Source organism: Branchiostoma floridae, chromosome 4 (assembly GCF_000003815.2).
Source record: "Branchiostoma floridae strain S238N-H82 chromosome 4, Bfl_VNyyK, whole genome shotgun sequence".
NCBI lineage: Eukaryota > Metazoa > Chordata > Leptocardii > Amphioxiformes > Branchiostomatidae > Branchiostoma > Branchiostoma floridae.
Window position 1 is genome coordinate 17,144,457 of NC_049982.1, and position 15,053 is coordinate 17,159,509.

Genomic DNA, 15,053 nt, shown 5'->3' on the forward strand with positions numbered 1-15,053 from the left:
ACTTGGTCTGTAATCAAAGGAAATACACGTTACTCACCTGTACGGTGTCTTACCTGGTCTGTTATAAAAGGAAACACGCCTTATTTACCTGTATGGTGTCTTACCTGGCCTGTTATAAAAGGAAATCCACGTTACTCGCCTGTATGGTGTCTAACCTGCTCTGTAATCAAAGGAAATACACGTTACTCGCCTGTACGGTGTCTTACCTGGTCTGCTATAAAAGGAAACACACCTTACTTACCTGTACGGTGTCTTACCTGGTCTGCTATAAAAGGAAACACACCTTACTTACCTGTACGGTGTCTTACCTGGTCTGTAGTCAAGGAAACACACCTTACTCACCTGTACGGTGTCTTACCTGGTCTGCTATAAAAGGAAACACACCTTACTTACCTGTACGGTGTCTTACCTGGCCTGTTATAAAAGGAAACACACCTCACTTACCTGTATTGTTGTCATTTATTAAGAAGAGAAAAACAATTTGTTTGTCAATGTTAATAAAGGTACATTTTACAATTGAAATTTTCTACGTCATAACTAAATGTTATAAAACATTTCCTTTCTGTACTCAGAAGAGGAGCCCGCTCGTGCCATGTTCCAACATTTTATTAGACTATTAATAGCATGTGGTCACATTTTTCTGCACACAAATAATGCAATTAATATTGTTTATGTGTCAACCTCTTCCAATACTTTAAAAATATTTAGGAAGTGAAATGAAATACATTTTTGTATTTGAAATAAGTTTGTACACACTGTAACAGATACTCATCTAATCAAATCCTCATTGTAACAATGTTTCTGTGATAAATAAAGATAAGAAAAGTCCAGTTTGGTGAAGAGTTATTATTATAATGTAAATAGTATTGTTAATAATGAATAGCTATGTTTTTCTAGTATTGGTTACCTGCCCCTAGTCAGGTTTATAACACTAATGTGTCTGAGCCTGTTGTACATTAATTGGGCACTGAGGAGAATCAATATCCATATTTGCACTAAGTTCCTCAAACCTGGGTAATTATAGCACAGAAAAAAGGACCACAATGTAAATATCTGTCAGATGATAGCACTATGAATTGAAAATCTTGTTCAGAATTCAATCTAAAATGGTTGTATGATAAGCTATGCTACAACAGTCCCTCCCGCGATACTTATAGAACAGTCCCGCAAGGAGGTCACATGACTAGTGCCCGCCATTTTGAATTGCCATTGTTAAAGTATGGCAGTATCGGCGCTGTACATTTTGACGAAAAACAGGGACTTAAAATGCTTGTAAAGCACGGAAACTCCGTACACATCAATGGGACACCATCTTGAACATGTTTGTGGCGGTAGGTTTAGGTGTCGTTGCGCGACGGCCGATATTTTTGTGGATATAGTGGGCATTCGCTAAAAAGACATTTTACTGGGCGTTCGCTAAAAAGACCATCGAGAATCGAAAACTTTGATTTATGTCACTTCGGGTCGATGGATTGACTTGAAACTCAGGATTAATACATGGGAACACAACGTGGACATATTCCAAGCAAAAAAAATGAGATTCGTGCAGCGCGGACTTCTCTAGAGTGGGCGTTTGTGGGCATTCGCTAAAAAGACCATGCGGTTTTCCCCAACATCTGTGGGGCGGATATTATCTTAGTCAAGATGTCCGCAAAATGTCCCCCAACAAGGCTGGAGTGTTGACAACATCTGAGAGGACTTATTAGCAGTCTATTAAAAAACATGCAATTATCTTAAACATTTAACATGCAATAAGTCTTAGACATTTACAAGTTGTTGTTGTTATTCCACGCATTTCACCATAGATCTAGAAGGAAAGTCAGGCCGCCATATTGGTTGGTCAATGTTGGGGGTTTGCATGGGATGACAAGACGGTGGTCCATAGATCATAGCATAGCACATTTTATCATTACCAACTCGAAATACAATGTAATTAACGGATGTATACAAAATGTATTTCAGTCTCAAATATAAGCATGTACATTTGAATATATCCTATTTTGAAATGTGCCTAATGGCTTTAAAAAATTGGTAAATACCAAAAAGACTCGCTGCATGTTTTTTTATTTATAGATGCACAATGCATCCAAGGCTAGGAATAAAGTGCTCCTTATTAAACCTGTTTGTGGTCCTTTGTGGTGTTTAGGCATATCTCTGACTTTGATAGGACCTTGTGCTATCACACAATTCAAATTCAGAAATATACTACTAGTAGTGAAAACTGCACTTGTACTATCAGAACTAGGGGTGGGTATCAGAAATTCAGGTCCAGGTATGGTTCAGCTCCAGAGGGTCAGATCCAGGTCTGGACCTGAACCTGGACATAATTATCTGTGAGAACTTATGAATAGCTGATGCTCCAAACAATGGTCCATTTCACTACAAAGGATTCTGTTTGGTGGAGTATCAGTCTGTATCTATATACCCGATATAACCGCCCTTCGGCGTAACGCACCAGCTTTGCAGGCACACAGCAGCAGCTGGTTATACTAAACTGAACTGAACAACCAGTCACAGCTAACCTTTGTACATCTATTTGACGTCCATTGGCGTATTAAAATTTTATCTTCATGTAAACAACGGCAACTTCCTCTGTCTTAGACCAAGTTTGACCGTAAGAAAGCTTGGTAAAAAATTATCAACTCTACTTCGCTCTTGTTCTTTTCTTGGACCTGTAAGCTCAAAAACACGCGAACGCCTGCCGACATAATCTGTTCATTTCAATTCAATCCAACATCCGGTCCACTGATGTTTTTCAGGTCCGCATGTACAGGTCCAACAAGAAAACACGGTTTTGTACCAGTACCCCACCCCTAATCAGAACAAAAGATCTGATACAGTTATTTCGGTCACTGCATGTTATCCCTTTATTGAATATGACGTCTAGTAATGATGAACCACATCATCAGGTGGGATGTCTGTCCTAATTGGCCATTAGTCAAAATTGGTCAAACGGCATGTTTGCTCATGGTTTGTGCCTATTACAGGAATCAGACTGGGTGATGACGTTAGGACTTCACAAGCTTTTCATCATGTTATTTATTGTAAGTAATGTATTTGAGGAAATGCAAGCTGATTTCCTATAAAATACAAATGGGATGTAAAATGTATGACGATATCATACGTGACATACAATGTAAATGTAGATGCGACCAAAAATGAGGAAACGGGATACCGACAGTCATGGATCATCGAGTGACGGGAAAGATGACATGTGCCTGTAATGTCCACAGTTTGGCCCAGCATCCCAGTCACCCCAACTCTCAATAACTGTACTAGTAGTGGATTCTTTGAATAAGTTAACTTCAGGCTTCAGGCCAAAATACCAAGACAACATATTGACCTCATTCAGAAATAAGATATCTTTTACAGGTAATTTTTTTTTACATGGAATGTGCTCATTTCTCGCGTAAGTATTACAACAACCACGCATGACATATTCCCATTTTGCGGCAGCAATTTCTTCCTCTGCAGCAAAAATTTCTCCACCATTTGGGCCTGCGCAAATCTAGTAATTAGCTGCGCAGTGACCTCCGCCCTCACGTGACTAGTCTAGCTCCAGTCTAACATGGCCAAAAGGTGCCGACAGGCGTAGTTTCTAGTGTTCCATTTTATTGCTCATATTTCGAAGAATTAAAGTTCTCTTCCAAGCCCACTCAGGTCTCCCTGCCATTACTCGGAGTGAGAGTGCAGATAATCTGTTGTGTACATGTAATCAGGGTTCAACCTTGTCGTGTTTCGCTATCTGTCAAAAAACAATCCACATGCAGGTTTAGTCTTAACCACAGTCAAATTTCAGCAATTGCATTTGTTGCAATTGAACCTGAACAAGATGTCTGGAGGATAGCACGCAAGTCCAATGTGCAGGACCTTCCTGGAGTGGAACTGATGCCTTGGCTGCAAGATGATTTACATGGAAAGTAGATTGGTTTTACCTCTAGTTTGACATGGGCTATTGATCGGAATGTCACTGGTAAAGATAAGAAATGAGCTTGGTCCCCTTCAACAAGTTCAAGGGAGGCAAACTGCATAACTAATGAGAAGGCTCAAGTTTCAACATTGGCATGTGCAGGGCAATGCTGAGCTTCCTTTGCTACACAGTTCTCTCAGAAGATGAAACAGCAGGCTTTCTTGCCTTCTTACTAAATCAAGAGGCATTCACTATGCATGATCTTTCCTCTCAAACTTCCCATGCTCCTACTTTTGGCTTCCCATCACTCTCACATGGGGGTGCCGCAGTCTTTAACAGGGATAAAAGCTGAGTTCTTTAGCCAGGGGACTGGTCATCATGCTTACCAATTGAATTTGTTGGCTCTCGAATTAAAAAAAAAATAAAAATAAAACATGCTTAACAGGAAAAGCATACTGAAAACAAAGCCCAGGAACCAGGTTTATGGCTTGGAGCACTCAGTTTTAGGAAGTGAATACAGTCATATTCAAGTTTTCCTCCCTGCTTTTTGCTTTTATGCTGTCGATTGCTATATTTCACTTTGAAAATAAAAAATCCAAGAACCAATAAATCAAATTGGTGTGGCCTTATGTCACCTCGACAAATACAACAGGATAATCTAGTAATTTGAGGCAACTTTGATTCTGGTGATCCATTTGGAAACAGAGAAACTTACCATTCCATTGTCACTAACTTAAAAGCAGAAACTTTTTAATTTAAGACAAGTGTCTTTCCTAATCAAAGAAAATTTTTTTACAGAAATTCTGGTTTACATTCAAAATAGATCGTTTAGCTTCAAAATGATAGATCTACACAATCATGCATTTAGGCATTGTGTTTTCAAGATAACATCCACTAATCGGCTAAATCTATATGGAATGCATTCAGCTATCTTGTCAATCTGCATTACAACATTATATGTTGTTTTTGTTTATAACATGTCAAGAAGAATGTTGAACTGTTTTTTTGCTACAAGGTTTGGAGAAGTTATACTATAGTGCACACACCAGTACTGTACATGCATGTACAATGCCATGTATATATCTTGTAAAAGAACCGCTGTTCAGCTGAACAGACAATTCATCAACCTATCTTTTACACACAGACATACAAAATGTATCCACAAACCACACTGCCACATGTAAATCAAAATACATGCTACACTGTATCACTATAGAGGACAGTAATGAACTTACAAATTTTCTAGGTTTGGCAGTTCAGAAAGAATACATCTGTACAAAGAGACACAGAAAGAAATAGACATAAAAGAATGATGCAAATCAAACAGAAAGTATGATTCCAATACACTTTGTATAATCATCAATATGAATGAATGATTGCAAAGAATGATTATCAGTATGAATGAATGATCGTGAAGAATGATTCCAATGCATTACTAGTATCAATATTGTACGTGTCCAGTTGATATAGCTTCAGAGTACTGGGCTTGAAATACCACCTGCATATGCAGGTTATTAGTGCAAGTAAAATTGGAGCCGTGGAGGTATTTCTGGTGTCTACATGTACCTGCACCTACTAGTAACCTGCACTGGTCCATGTACTGGGTTTATATATCATGTTTCATGGCTTTTGTCGGCTGACTGTTACCACCTATGAAGCATAAAAGAAATAATGGCAATGGTTTCTGAACATATTTTAGTATGATCAATACTTCCTAAATTCTGAGTGGTACAGGTCAAAGTGCGGGTAAGTTCCAATGTTACATGCATATGTGCAGGTATGCAGAAAAAAGTATTTCAAGCCCTGGAGTACTACAGTGGATTTTCATGAAGATGCACTTCATGCACATCTATCCTTTATACTTGTTAACATGATTTATGATTTATGAATAAGGCATCTTAAATGTGGCCTTGCACAAATACATACCTCTGGTAAATGAGGTTTGGACAGTTTGCATTTGCTTAGCATAGCTGTATATAATTTTCAAGATATACATATGGAACAGGTGCAAAATAGAACAATCATCATCAGTCAACTGAAAACAATTGACAATACTCTCATAAATTCTGCAAATTTACATGGTGTCTGAATGTCACAGTATTTATCAGTACCTAAAAATACATGACATTGTGACATTCTAGACATTAAGGCATAATACATTGTAAAGCTTCTCACTAGTTACGTAAATAACATCCCTGCATAATTTAAACCTTGTAATATACATGAAAATTGCTACCTGAAACTGATGAATTGCATATTAATCTTATCTCCTAAATTTGATTTCAATCATTTAATACATTGGAACCACTATGTATTCATACTAATTATCATATAGCTTAACGACATTGACCAATCAGAAGGCCCCATTTCATGTTGGTTATGACACCGTAAAACATACAATTGTCGAATGCCACAGTTTAAATCTCAGAGACAAGTTTAGACACAAGAGTGAAGGGTAGCTGTGGGACACGCACAGGAGAAACATCCAACAGCTGACAAGCAGGAATGTGAACAGACCGGAGGAAATCGGGCAAAGTGACACAAGACAGAAGCCGGTCAGTTTGTATAGCTATAGGCTATATGATGATATTGTTGATAACCTGCCTATTCCTCTGAGTACTAGTATAATTGGTATCATAACACCTGGTCATTTGCTATAACCATGTCATAAACCCACCTTGTTTGCTTTGCTAAGTGGATTTATTTGGTGGTGACACAATACACCTTGGGTGGGTCATCAACAATCAATTAAACAGATCATTCTTTTTCATTTTGAGAAAATTTCTACATCGCAGGAGGATTAAGTTTCAGTAAGAAAAAAGAATTATCCAGTTAGAAGTCCAAGCTCCATGAATCTCAATTATAGAATTATTTTCCAGGTAGCATTTACATGTATGAATTCTGAGATACAATACAATGATTAAAAATGATTAAAAAAAAACACTGAACACTAAATGATTAAGTCACTTACCTGACAAGGTAACAGCAAAATATGAGGCTCAACACGAAGATGAAGAGACCTACGCTGATCATAGGCAGAGACACACGGAAGTGTAGGAGCATGTCTGATGACATCATGTATGTTGGTGTCAGGTACATGTAGAAACTGGGAAGACTACAACACGTACAAAACAGATTAGAAAAAGGAGAAATTTCTGATTCCACCAATCACTGTGGATGGTGGATGTTGATTATAACTTGAATGACATGGCACACATTTAGTACAATACAACAGTGAGTTTTCTTGATACTTAGCTATCACAAATTCCATAAACTTCCTCTGGAGGAAATGGACATCAGATTCTTCACTAAGTGAAGAGATACTTCCTTTCTACCGTCTACTACTAACGTTAGCACTGACAGGAAAATGACAATCCTTATAATACAAGAGTTTGTATATTATTGAGATACACAACAATCTCAACCTTTGTCTTGATACCTAAGTTGGTATTGCCTGAGGTACTGACTGAGGTACCACACACGAGTACTGGCTAAGGTACCATTAAAAAATTACATTTTCCCAGTTAAACTCCTTTGTTCTTTCTTCAAATCTTTTTGCTTCTAAATATGTAAAGCAAGCTGGCCTTGAATGGGGTGCAAACTTTCTTCAAGTTTCTGTCCTGGGGAAATCAGCAATGGATCTCAAAATGCCCAGGAACCCTAGGAACTACCGGTACATGCAGGCATGTTGAGTAGGAACTGGACTGATCCATTGATGAAATTAAAAGTTTTAAACAAGATGATCCTATATACTTAAATTCATAACTATAAGTATAAAGTGACATATTCCATGCGTACATCTACCTACATGTAGTACACTATTAAAGTACCAGTATGATTGAATACTTGGCAACATCAACTTTAAAATAGACATTGCATCAAGGCAAATTGTCTGACTTATAGATCATCTTGCTGGCTGCCAAAAAAACGATTTTGTAGAGGGTATCTTGAACATACAGTTATCAGCAGTACCATCTTAGGTTGGTGCATGAGAAGAATACAGAAACAATTAACAATTATTCAGGGAATAAAGTGTTTCTAAACCACAATAGAATAAAAATTCTACTCGGCAATACGCACGTAACACAACAGCACAAATTTATTTTCAAACAAGAATTCATCATATTCAAAACATCTTCAAGTTCAAGACATAAACGTGTCTGATCTGCAGCTTGCCTCAGGGGTTTAAACTTTCATTTTGGCTCGCTCTCAGGACTGAAAATATCTATCTGATATATGTGACAAACATGTATTTTGACACATTATGCTAATAGTCTAAAGGGTTTTTTTTGGAATTCAATTTGTACTATTTTTTGTAGACAGTCAATCATGACAAACCTGTATAGTCCTGTAACATTACTCTGATTATCTCTCTGACTAAGATGTAGTGATGACAAGCTGAATGAGGAAAATAGCTTTATTTTCTTAGTATCTTACGTAATTATTCTGTTTTTAATTATTAAGTTTTGACCCTGACCTCAGGTAACATCAGTTCCAGCGGCACTGATTGAGGATTAAGGGCACCACCCAGGACAACAAAAGCTGTCAATCACAATTAGAACTCTTCATATAAGAATTTAAGACATGCATTTTAAAATAGTAACTATGTTCTGGACTCCTGGGCCCTTCTCCCTCTTATCAATAGAACCTGCTTTTATTTTTAATTTATACTTTGCAACAATTTATAACTCTCATACTTTATGTTACGGCACGAGAGTATTAAGCTTAACTAACATGTGTGGCACGTACATGATCTAGCGTCACTGTGTGACGTTACCTGACGTATAGCACTCTCACATGTAATTATTGATGATTTCAAACGTTGTCTACAGTCGTCAAATCTAGGCCAATTATAGTCACTGTGATGCTGAAACATTTCTTAATACACCATCATAACACATCCTTGACCACGGCATGGGGGTCCTGAAACTAGGTAGTGTTAATTCCTCAACTGCAGAAAATAAATGTATGTTCCAATATACCGACATTAAAACGGTGGTATTTCATTTACCATCACATGTCCCTATAGATTGTGCGTTATTCAAGAGGTCATTGTGAAATCTTTGTTTACATTCGTGGAATACATAACACTGGTGCCTGGTACTACCATAACCTGTAAACACCCCGAATCTCCCGAGGAATTCAACAGGGAAAACAAAGTCATCTCACCTGTAAATTACGCCTATTCTCCTCAGAATAACAGCTCGTTTATCTTGGCGTCCTAAACTGACGTATATGAGGGGTTTGGGGCGCGTCTAGGGGCCAGAATCGGGGCAAAAGCGCCAAACGATCAACCTCAGCAGTTCAGGCGGCCATGTTGGGAATGTGCAGGAGAAACAACAAATCCCGGCATGCTGTGCGAGGACAAAGTCCTGTTTGACAGGTAAAGGTAAAGCCAACAGGTGTGTAAACAGGTGGACTTAGGATCGAGCTTCAGATCATGATCGCTTATGTCCAACCTCTCACGTTACTCTCTTACGTTACATATCATGATCAAAGGGAAAGTTAAGTTCATGCCGTGTGGTTTCGTATATGACCATTTCTATGAGATGGAAAAGTCGACCTACATATTTAACCGTTGATACCTGCATATATTACCTGCATGCATCAGGTCCGCGTGCCTTTCCCCGTGTAGCAAGCTATTACTTCACGGATAAACGTAGCCGTCCCACTTAAATCCAACGTGAAGCGTTCTCGGTAATCATCAATTCACCAATTCGCCCTCTTCAATTGAACATCCCCATGCCCTCCCCATGCAGACCTATTTACAAACACTCGGACTGCACACTGGTAATAAAATGAAACATTTAACGTTAACGTTAGATGATGTGATTTTTTTTTACTCAATAAACATCATGTTCAGGCCACCAGATGACACATACTTATCTAGGTCCCTGCGGGAAGAAGTGACCAGTCACATGCTAGTAAAAAAAAGTCGTGACTTTAAGTATTTCTCACAGTTGGTGTAACGTTATGCATATGCCATACGGTAACAGAGAAGTTTGTTGATTAATGAAGTGACTGGCAGATTTTGGTCCACTGGACAAGGTCGCAAAAACGTGTTATCGAACTTTTTTCCTCTAAGTATAGCAAATAACCAGGCTTCCGGCCAAGAACCCAATGACCCCCTGGTATTCTCAACCTTGATGTAATATTAGATGATTGTTGCCAGTCTGTCTGATGTACATGACCATATGTTACCTGCAATCACGAAGGTACCGTTCCCCGGAATAACCCTAACCATCACAAGGCTGCATCACGATGTATACTACATACGTAGCCTATTCTTGTTACCATATTGGCTTTTAGGTCGAGCAGGTACCTTAATTGTACAAAGTCCGATAACTACACACTCAATACACTTCAAGCTCCAGCATCTCAAGCGGCCCGCTTCGATCTAAATCTGCTTAATGAAGCTAGATGCGATCAGCAAACGCTATCAAGGAGAAATAAAAGCACAAAGTCTTGCCTGGAGCACATCTTTGAAATGGAATATATTTCGTGCGACTTGGCCACGGCAAAATTAACTTAACTTTCTGATTGGTCCTCAAGCTCGTTGGGAAACCGAACATTTCAGATAGAGAACGGATCTTCTTTTTCTTGTTTTTTGAAATAGTACTTTTACATCGTGCATCGTGCAACGTGCATCGTATTCCAACTATAACCGTTAGATTTAAGGGTAACACAAATCCAATTGTGGTCGCTGAACAGTCGCTCGGCGATCGTTGTCAGGAGAAAGTGGGCGTTATCAGCCCACTCATCATAACCTCTGCACACCAAGTGACGCAGATTGCATGGCCATGTGTATATCATCACAGTAACTGTGTCGACATTTCATAAAGCACTTCTAGGTGTAATTGTGAGGGCTGCATGCTCACTAACAACTCCCTTCGTGTCTGCATTGTATAGTTTTACTTAAAGGGAGGCGATTTGCGTTATATCTTGACGACGCAAACCGCTTTCATTTTAGCGATTTGATTCATGTTATCTCTTTACTTTGATTTTACCCGTAATTTCGTGGCTTCTGCTTCGATCGTTACGTTATATGATTTATGTGGATAACATGGTGAATAAATTGAAATAGCGTTTCCAAATTGCTAACTTTGAACTTTTCCAAGCGGATAAATTCTTAATACACAACCAAAAATGCAACAAAAAAAGCTGAGTATTATAATCAAACTTGCCTATATAATCTTATATAATCATTAAGTGCAAATCTGAGCAGGAATGATGCTGGCGAAGTTCTGAAGGTAAAATACGCAAAAATAGATCTATTTGATCGATAGCCGACAAATACTATAGTTTCTGCCTTTGATGAAATGCGCAGCGAGGAGAATAGTAACGTTTTGTACACTGGTTTCTGGTTTCTGTCGCAACAAATAGCACGAAAAAGTTAGGCTTAAGATCGCCGTCTACCAGATCACTCGTGCACTGCAATTTCTGGGTGCCGTGGCTGACAAGAACAATGGACAAAACACCTAAACTCAACACATATATATTTTTCTGCTCAACACATGTATTTTTTTCCGACAGGTATCTGGGTATTCCTCAAGCTAACAAATCGAAATCTGCAATACAACATTTATCTGAGCATTCGTTTCGTTACCATAATTACCAATTCATACTTCGAAGACTTAAGGAAAAATGTAAACTCAATGCTAATCACTCCCGTGAAAACATTGCGTTGTGATGCCTTTGATTTAGACACATTGAACTTATCTAAATCATAGCCCCCTGTGACTATGTTCGATATATGATTATATGAAGTCCGTTGCTAATATAGATGTAGGACATAAGGGGACATTGATACTTACATCAGGCAGGACCTGTGATTATTATAACAACTTTGATTAAACATTGGCAAACTGTTTACATTTCCCAACAAAATTAAGACGATGATGTCCTTCCTCTAACGGATGAGGATGGAGTAGCGCCAGTTGCTCCCAGCATCCCGGATGTCGGCGGTATTTCCGGTCAGACAGCAGGAGCTGGTGTACCAGTTCCCCCAGTGGCCGTGAGGAGACGTGTTCAGGTCGTAACCCCACGTGATCTGCTGACCTGTCCAGCCCAGCCCCACGTGAGGGTAGGATGGGTCATTCCCAGTCTAAGGGAACAAGAAAAATGCACATTTTCGACCCCTTAAGATATTCAGACCTGATTATTTATCACATTTATTTAGCACTGAAAAGTATATAAAATAAATGTCGTGATAACTGAAAAAGATGTGATAAAGGATTTAGGTTTTTATATCACATTAATTCACCAAATAAGTGTTACTACAATCTTCTTCTGGAGAATAAATGTGATAGCAACCCCTTTATCACATTTATTCTCCATAGAGAGAACCAGGATTCTTCTTCTAGAGAATAAATGTGATAGAAACCCCTTTATCACATTTATTCTCCATAGAGAGATCCTGATTTCTTCCTCTGGAGAATAAATGTGGTTAATAATAATTCTGGTTCTCTCTATGGAGAATAAATGTGATAAAGGGGTTGCTATCACATTTATTCTCCAGATATTCAGTGCCTGCAGGAAGGCAAGGCATGCGTCTAAAATGTACAAAGACCCGAAAGAAGCCTTCTGTATCATGTATGGAAATATGATCTGTTGCCATACATGTATATCACATTTCAATTATGTTTCACCCCGCGTTTAGATGTGATTCAACGTGCACGTGAGAGGCTTTTGTACTCGAATATAGCATATTTGGTCATAAACATGAATCTTCTTAACATGTAGCTTTCAACAAACATTGAATTAAGAAAAGTAACTATTTTATGCTTTGTAAATAGGGACTTCAGTATAATCTGCGATCTGACCTGCAGAGCGCAAAAAAGTTATAAAAATTTTTTGCTGAACAGCTCAGAGGAGCGGGCTTAGCCCGACTTTCCGCCATGAATACTCATGCCTAAATACAGACGATAAAGGTACACCATTCTTTGTCACAAGTACGGAACGAACTCTTCCAGACACGATGATAATACATGTATCACCTTGATCTCTTTCTTCTCCCTTGTGACGCTGCTGGTCATGGTGGCCACCACCGTGTTGTCCCCACAGAAGCCGTCGATGTAACAATGTCCCTTCAGGCCCAGGTCGTCACGGTAGTAGCCGTAGTGCGACACCACGTCATCAGAAGACTTGGCCCAGCCGTACACAACCTGCAGGGGGCAATATCGATGTTGTTTGTTTGTTTGTTTATTTGTTTGTTTGTTCATACACCAATCTGTTTGTTCACTTTTCGCTTTTTGTAGACCGGTAATACGATATTGTTAAGTGATAATTTCCGCCAGTTCATCTCCTGGCCAATCGCAAGATAAAAGAAAGTGGCAAAACGTCTGAGCAAACAAAAAGAATAAGTCATCACTGCAGTTTACAGAAGAGACCGGTAAATGAGCCCTGTTCCCACCTCATGGTACGCGCCAAGGTCCAGACCCTGTGTGGAGATAGCTGTGCTGGTGGTGTTGGAGAGAACTGCTTGGACAGGTCCGTTGCTATGAAGAAAACAAAACATGAATTTCTAACGTTACACATATTGTTCATACTTAATAGAGTTTATACGAAATTCTCAAATCTTCTACGCGCAAGCAACGTTTTTGAGAAACATACAGTGACACTGTTACCCAGAATTGAGTTTTGATAAGGGTTTCTTTAAATTAATAGCCCCCCCCCCATGTGCCATTCCTTCCAAACTCCAGTAAATCTACTTACATCGCGAATGCATTTGTACGTTTTCTAAATATCATTTGCCCATCAATTTACCTCTGTATAATGTTGTACATTTCTGTAGCCGATGCTTTGGTTGCAGGCTTAGCCATCATATTGAAGACACGTAACCAGCCTCCGCCATTGAACTCCATTTCACACCAAACCTGATCATGAGAGATGCATGGTTATGTCGATATAAGCGCAATATCAGCACACATATAGGTACATCATACTCGGCACCAGAAAGGAAGATTATCCGAAGATACATGAATTTTGCTCTACCTGTAGACATTTCATTTGCAATAGGTAGATCTTCTATATAACCTCCTTGATACCAGCTGGTCAGCTTCGTCGTCAAGCACTTGTCACCATTGTTATACCAAATTACTTTATGTATGTTTACTATATCTTCTGTATGCTTCATGTTGCAATTAGCCCTCGGGCAAGAACTTGCAAATAAACTTCTTCTATGTTAATGGGCTTAGCTCCAAGCAGATAGTGAGGTGATTTGTATGACAGCTGTTTGGGGAACCCCGAGTTTTTTTAATATGATAATTAGTTTGATTTATGTCTGCTTAGGATATCATGGAGATGTGAAGCGTAAGTGTAATTGTTAGAAGTTGAGGTACATTTAACGGTCATGCTTAACAGGTATGGATGTCTCACATACTGTACTGCTGATTTGAGTGACATGGTGATTAAAATGCCATTAGGTCCTCTCATCTTAGATGGGTTGGGTGTCAGAAGTTTTATGGGCGATACAGATGTTCTGATTTCGTTACGATAAGGGACAGTTGTTAGGTGTCTCTTTCGTATCCAATGGTACTTGTTTTTTAGCAGACGGGGTTGGCGCCAAGTATTCATCTTACAGTTGGTGTAGGGCTGTCAGAGGAAAGTGTGCATCTCGTTTTTGTACCGTGTGAACAGCTGATGTTATGACATATTGGTGGAAAATCAAATCACCATCTGACTAAAGTTGGCCACATCCCTTCTTCTTTCTGAGTTTCCCAACTTCCTCCCACCACACCGCCCTGAGGCACATAGTCGAACCTCAATAATGCTGACAACCTTAGACAGTTTAAATGCCAAACATCAAGCTTAAGGAACACCACGCTGCCATATGCCGTCGATTTCTTAAACGCACATTACACAATTAAGTGTCACATTTTAATAATTACTAATCAGATGGACATCCTCTGTGTCATTAAATAAATACACCACTACTTTCCCATAACATTTATAACCATTACTCTCAAATACAACCGACTATAAACATACATACCATCCACAAAAAAGCAATAAATATTTCATGGAGGTATGAGGTCCCCGAACTCTAGTTTAATGATATTAGTATATTTGTATACAAGTTATAAATGCGAGCGTGTTAGATTTTGAACATCATTATATGTTAGAAGCTAAACACGCACTTTTG

At 38.8% G+C, this 15,053-nt stretch overlaps 2 protein-coding genes across 5 annotated transcripts in view; both read right to left on the bottom strand.

Annotated features, from left to right (window-relative positions):
- Positions 1–9,274, bottom strand: part of LOC118414360 (RING finger protein 24-like) — a 30,724-nt gene extending 21,450 nt beyond the window's left edge. Inside the window, exons 1-3 of one of the 4 annotated variants that reach the window (XM_035818375.1) lie at positions 9,080–9,274; positions 6,882–7,025; positions 5,146–5,181 (exon numbers count right to left, since the gene is read on the bottom strand). In XM_035818375.1, the coding sequence (XP_035674268.1) occupies positions 5,146–5,181; positions 6,882–7,009 (164 nt within the window). In that variant the 5' untranslated portion in view covers positions 7,010–7,025; positions 9,080–9,274. The remainder of the gene's footprint in view (positions 1–5,145; positions 5,182–6,881; positions 7,026–9,079) is intronic. The other 3 variants (XM_035818376.1, XM_035818378.1, XM_035818382.1) reach the window with 3 other exon arrangements.
- A 2,132-nt stretch (positions 9,275–11,406) lies between these two features.
- LOC118414357 lies at positions 11,407–13,772 on the bottom strand. The gene is made up of 4 exons (XM_035818371.1): positions 13,676–13,772; positions 13,323–13,407; positions 12,907–13,074; positions 11,407–12,014 (listed from the first exon to the last, which is right to left on the bottom strand). The coding sequence occupies exons 1-4, from the start codon at positions 13,732–13,734 to the stop codon at positions 11,820–11,822; spliced, it is 507 nt and encodes a 168-aa protein (XP_035674264.1). The 5' UTR covers positions 13,735–13,772; the 3' UTR covers positions 11,407–11,819.
- Between the last annotated feature and the right edge of the window lie 1,281 nt (positions 13,773–15,053).

What these genes read in the sequence shown, in the direction of transcription:
- LOC118414357 (XM_035818371.1), bottom strand. Translation starts at nt 13,734, where the DNA reads ATGATGGCTAAGCCTGCAACCAAAGCATCGGCTACAGAAATGTACAAC. An exon ending in ACCTTGGCGCGTACCATGAG is followed by an intron (nt 13,075 to 13,322) that starts GTGGGAACAGGG and finishes TGCCCCCTGCAG; the next exon opens with GTTGTGTACGGCTGGGCCAA. An exon ending in GGGAGAAGAAAGAGATCAAG is followed by an intron (nt 12,015 to 12,906) that starts GTGATACATGTA and finishes TTGTTCCCTTAG; the next exon opens with ACTGGGAATGACCCATCCTA.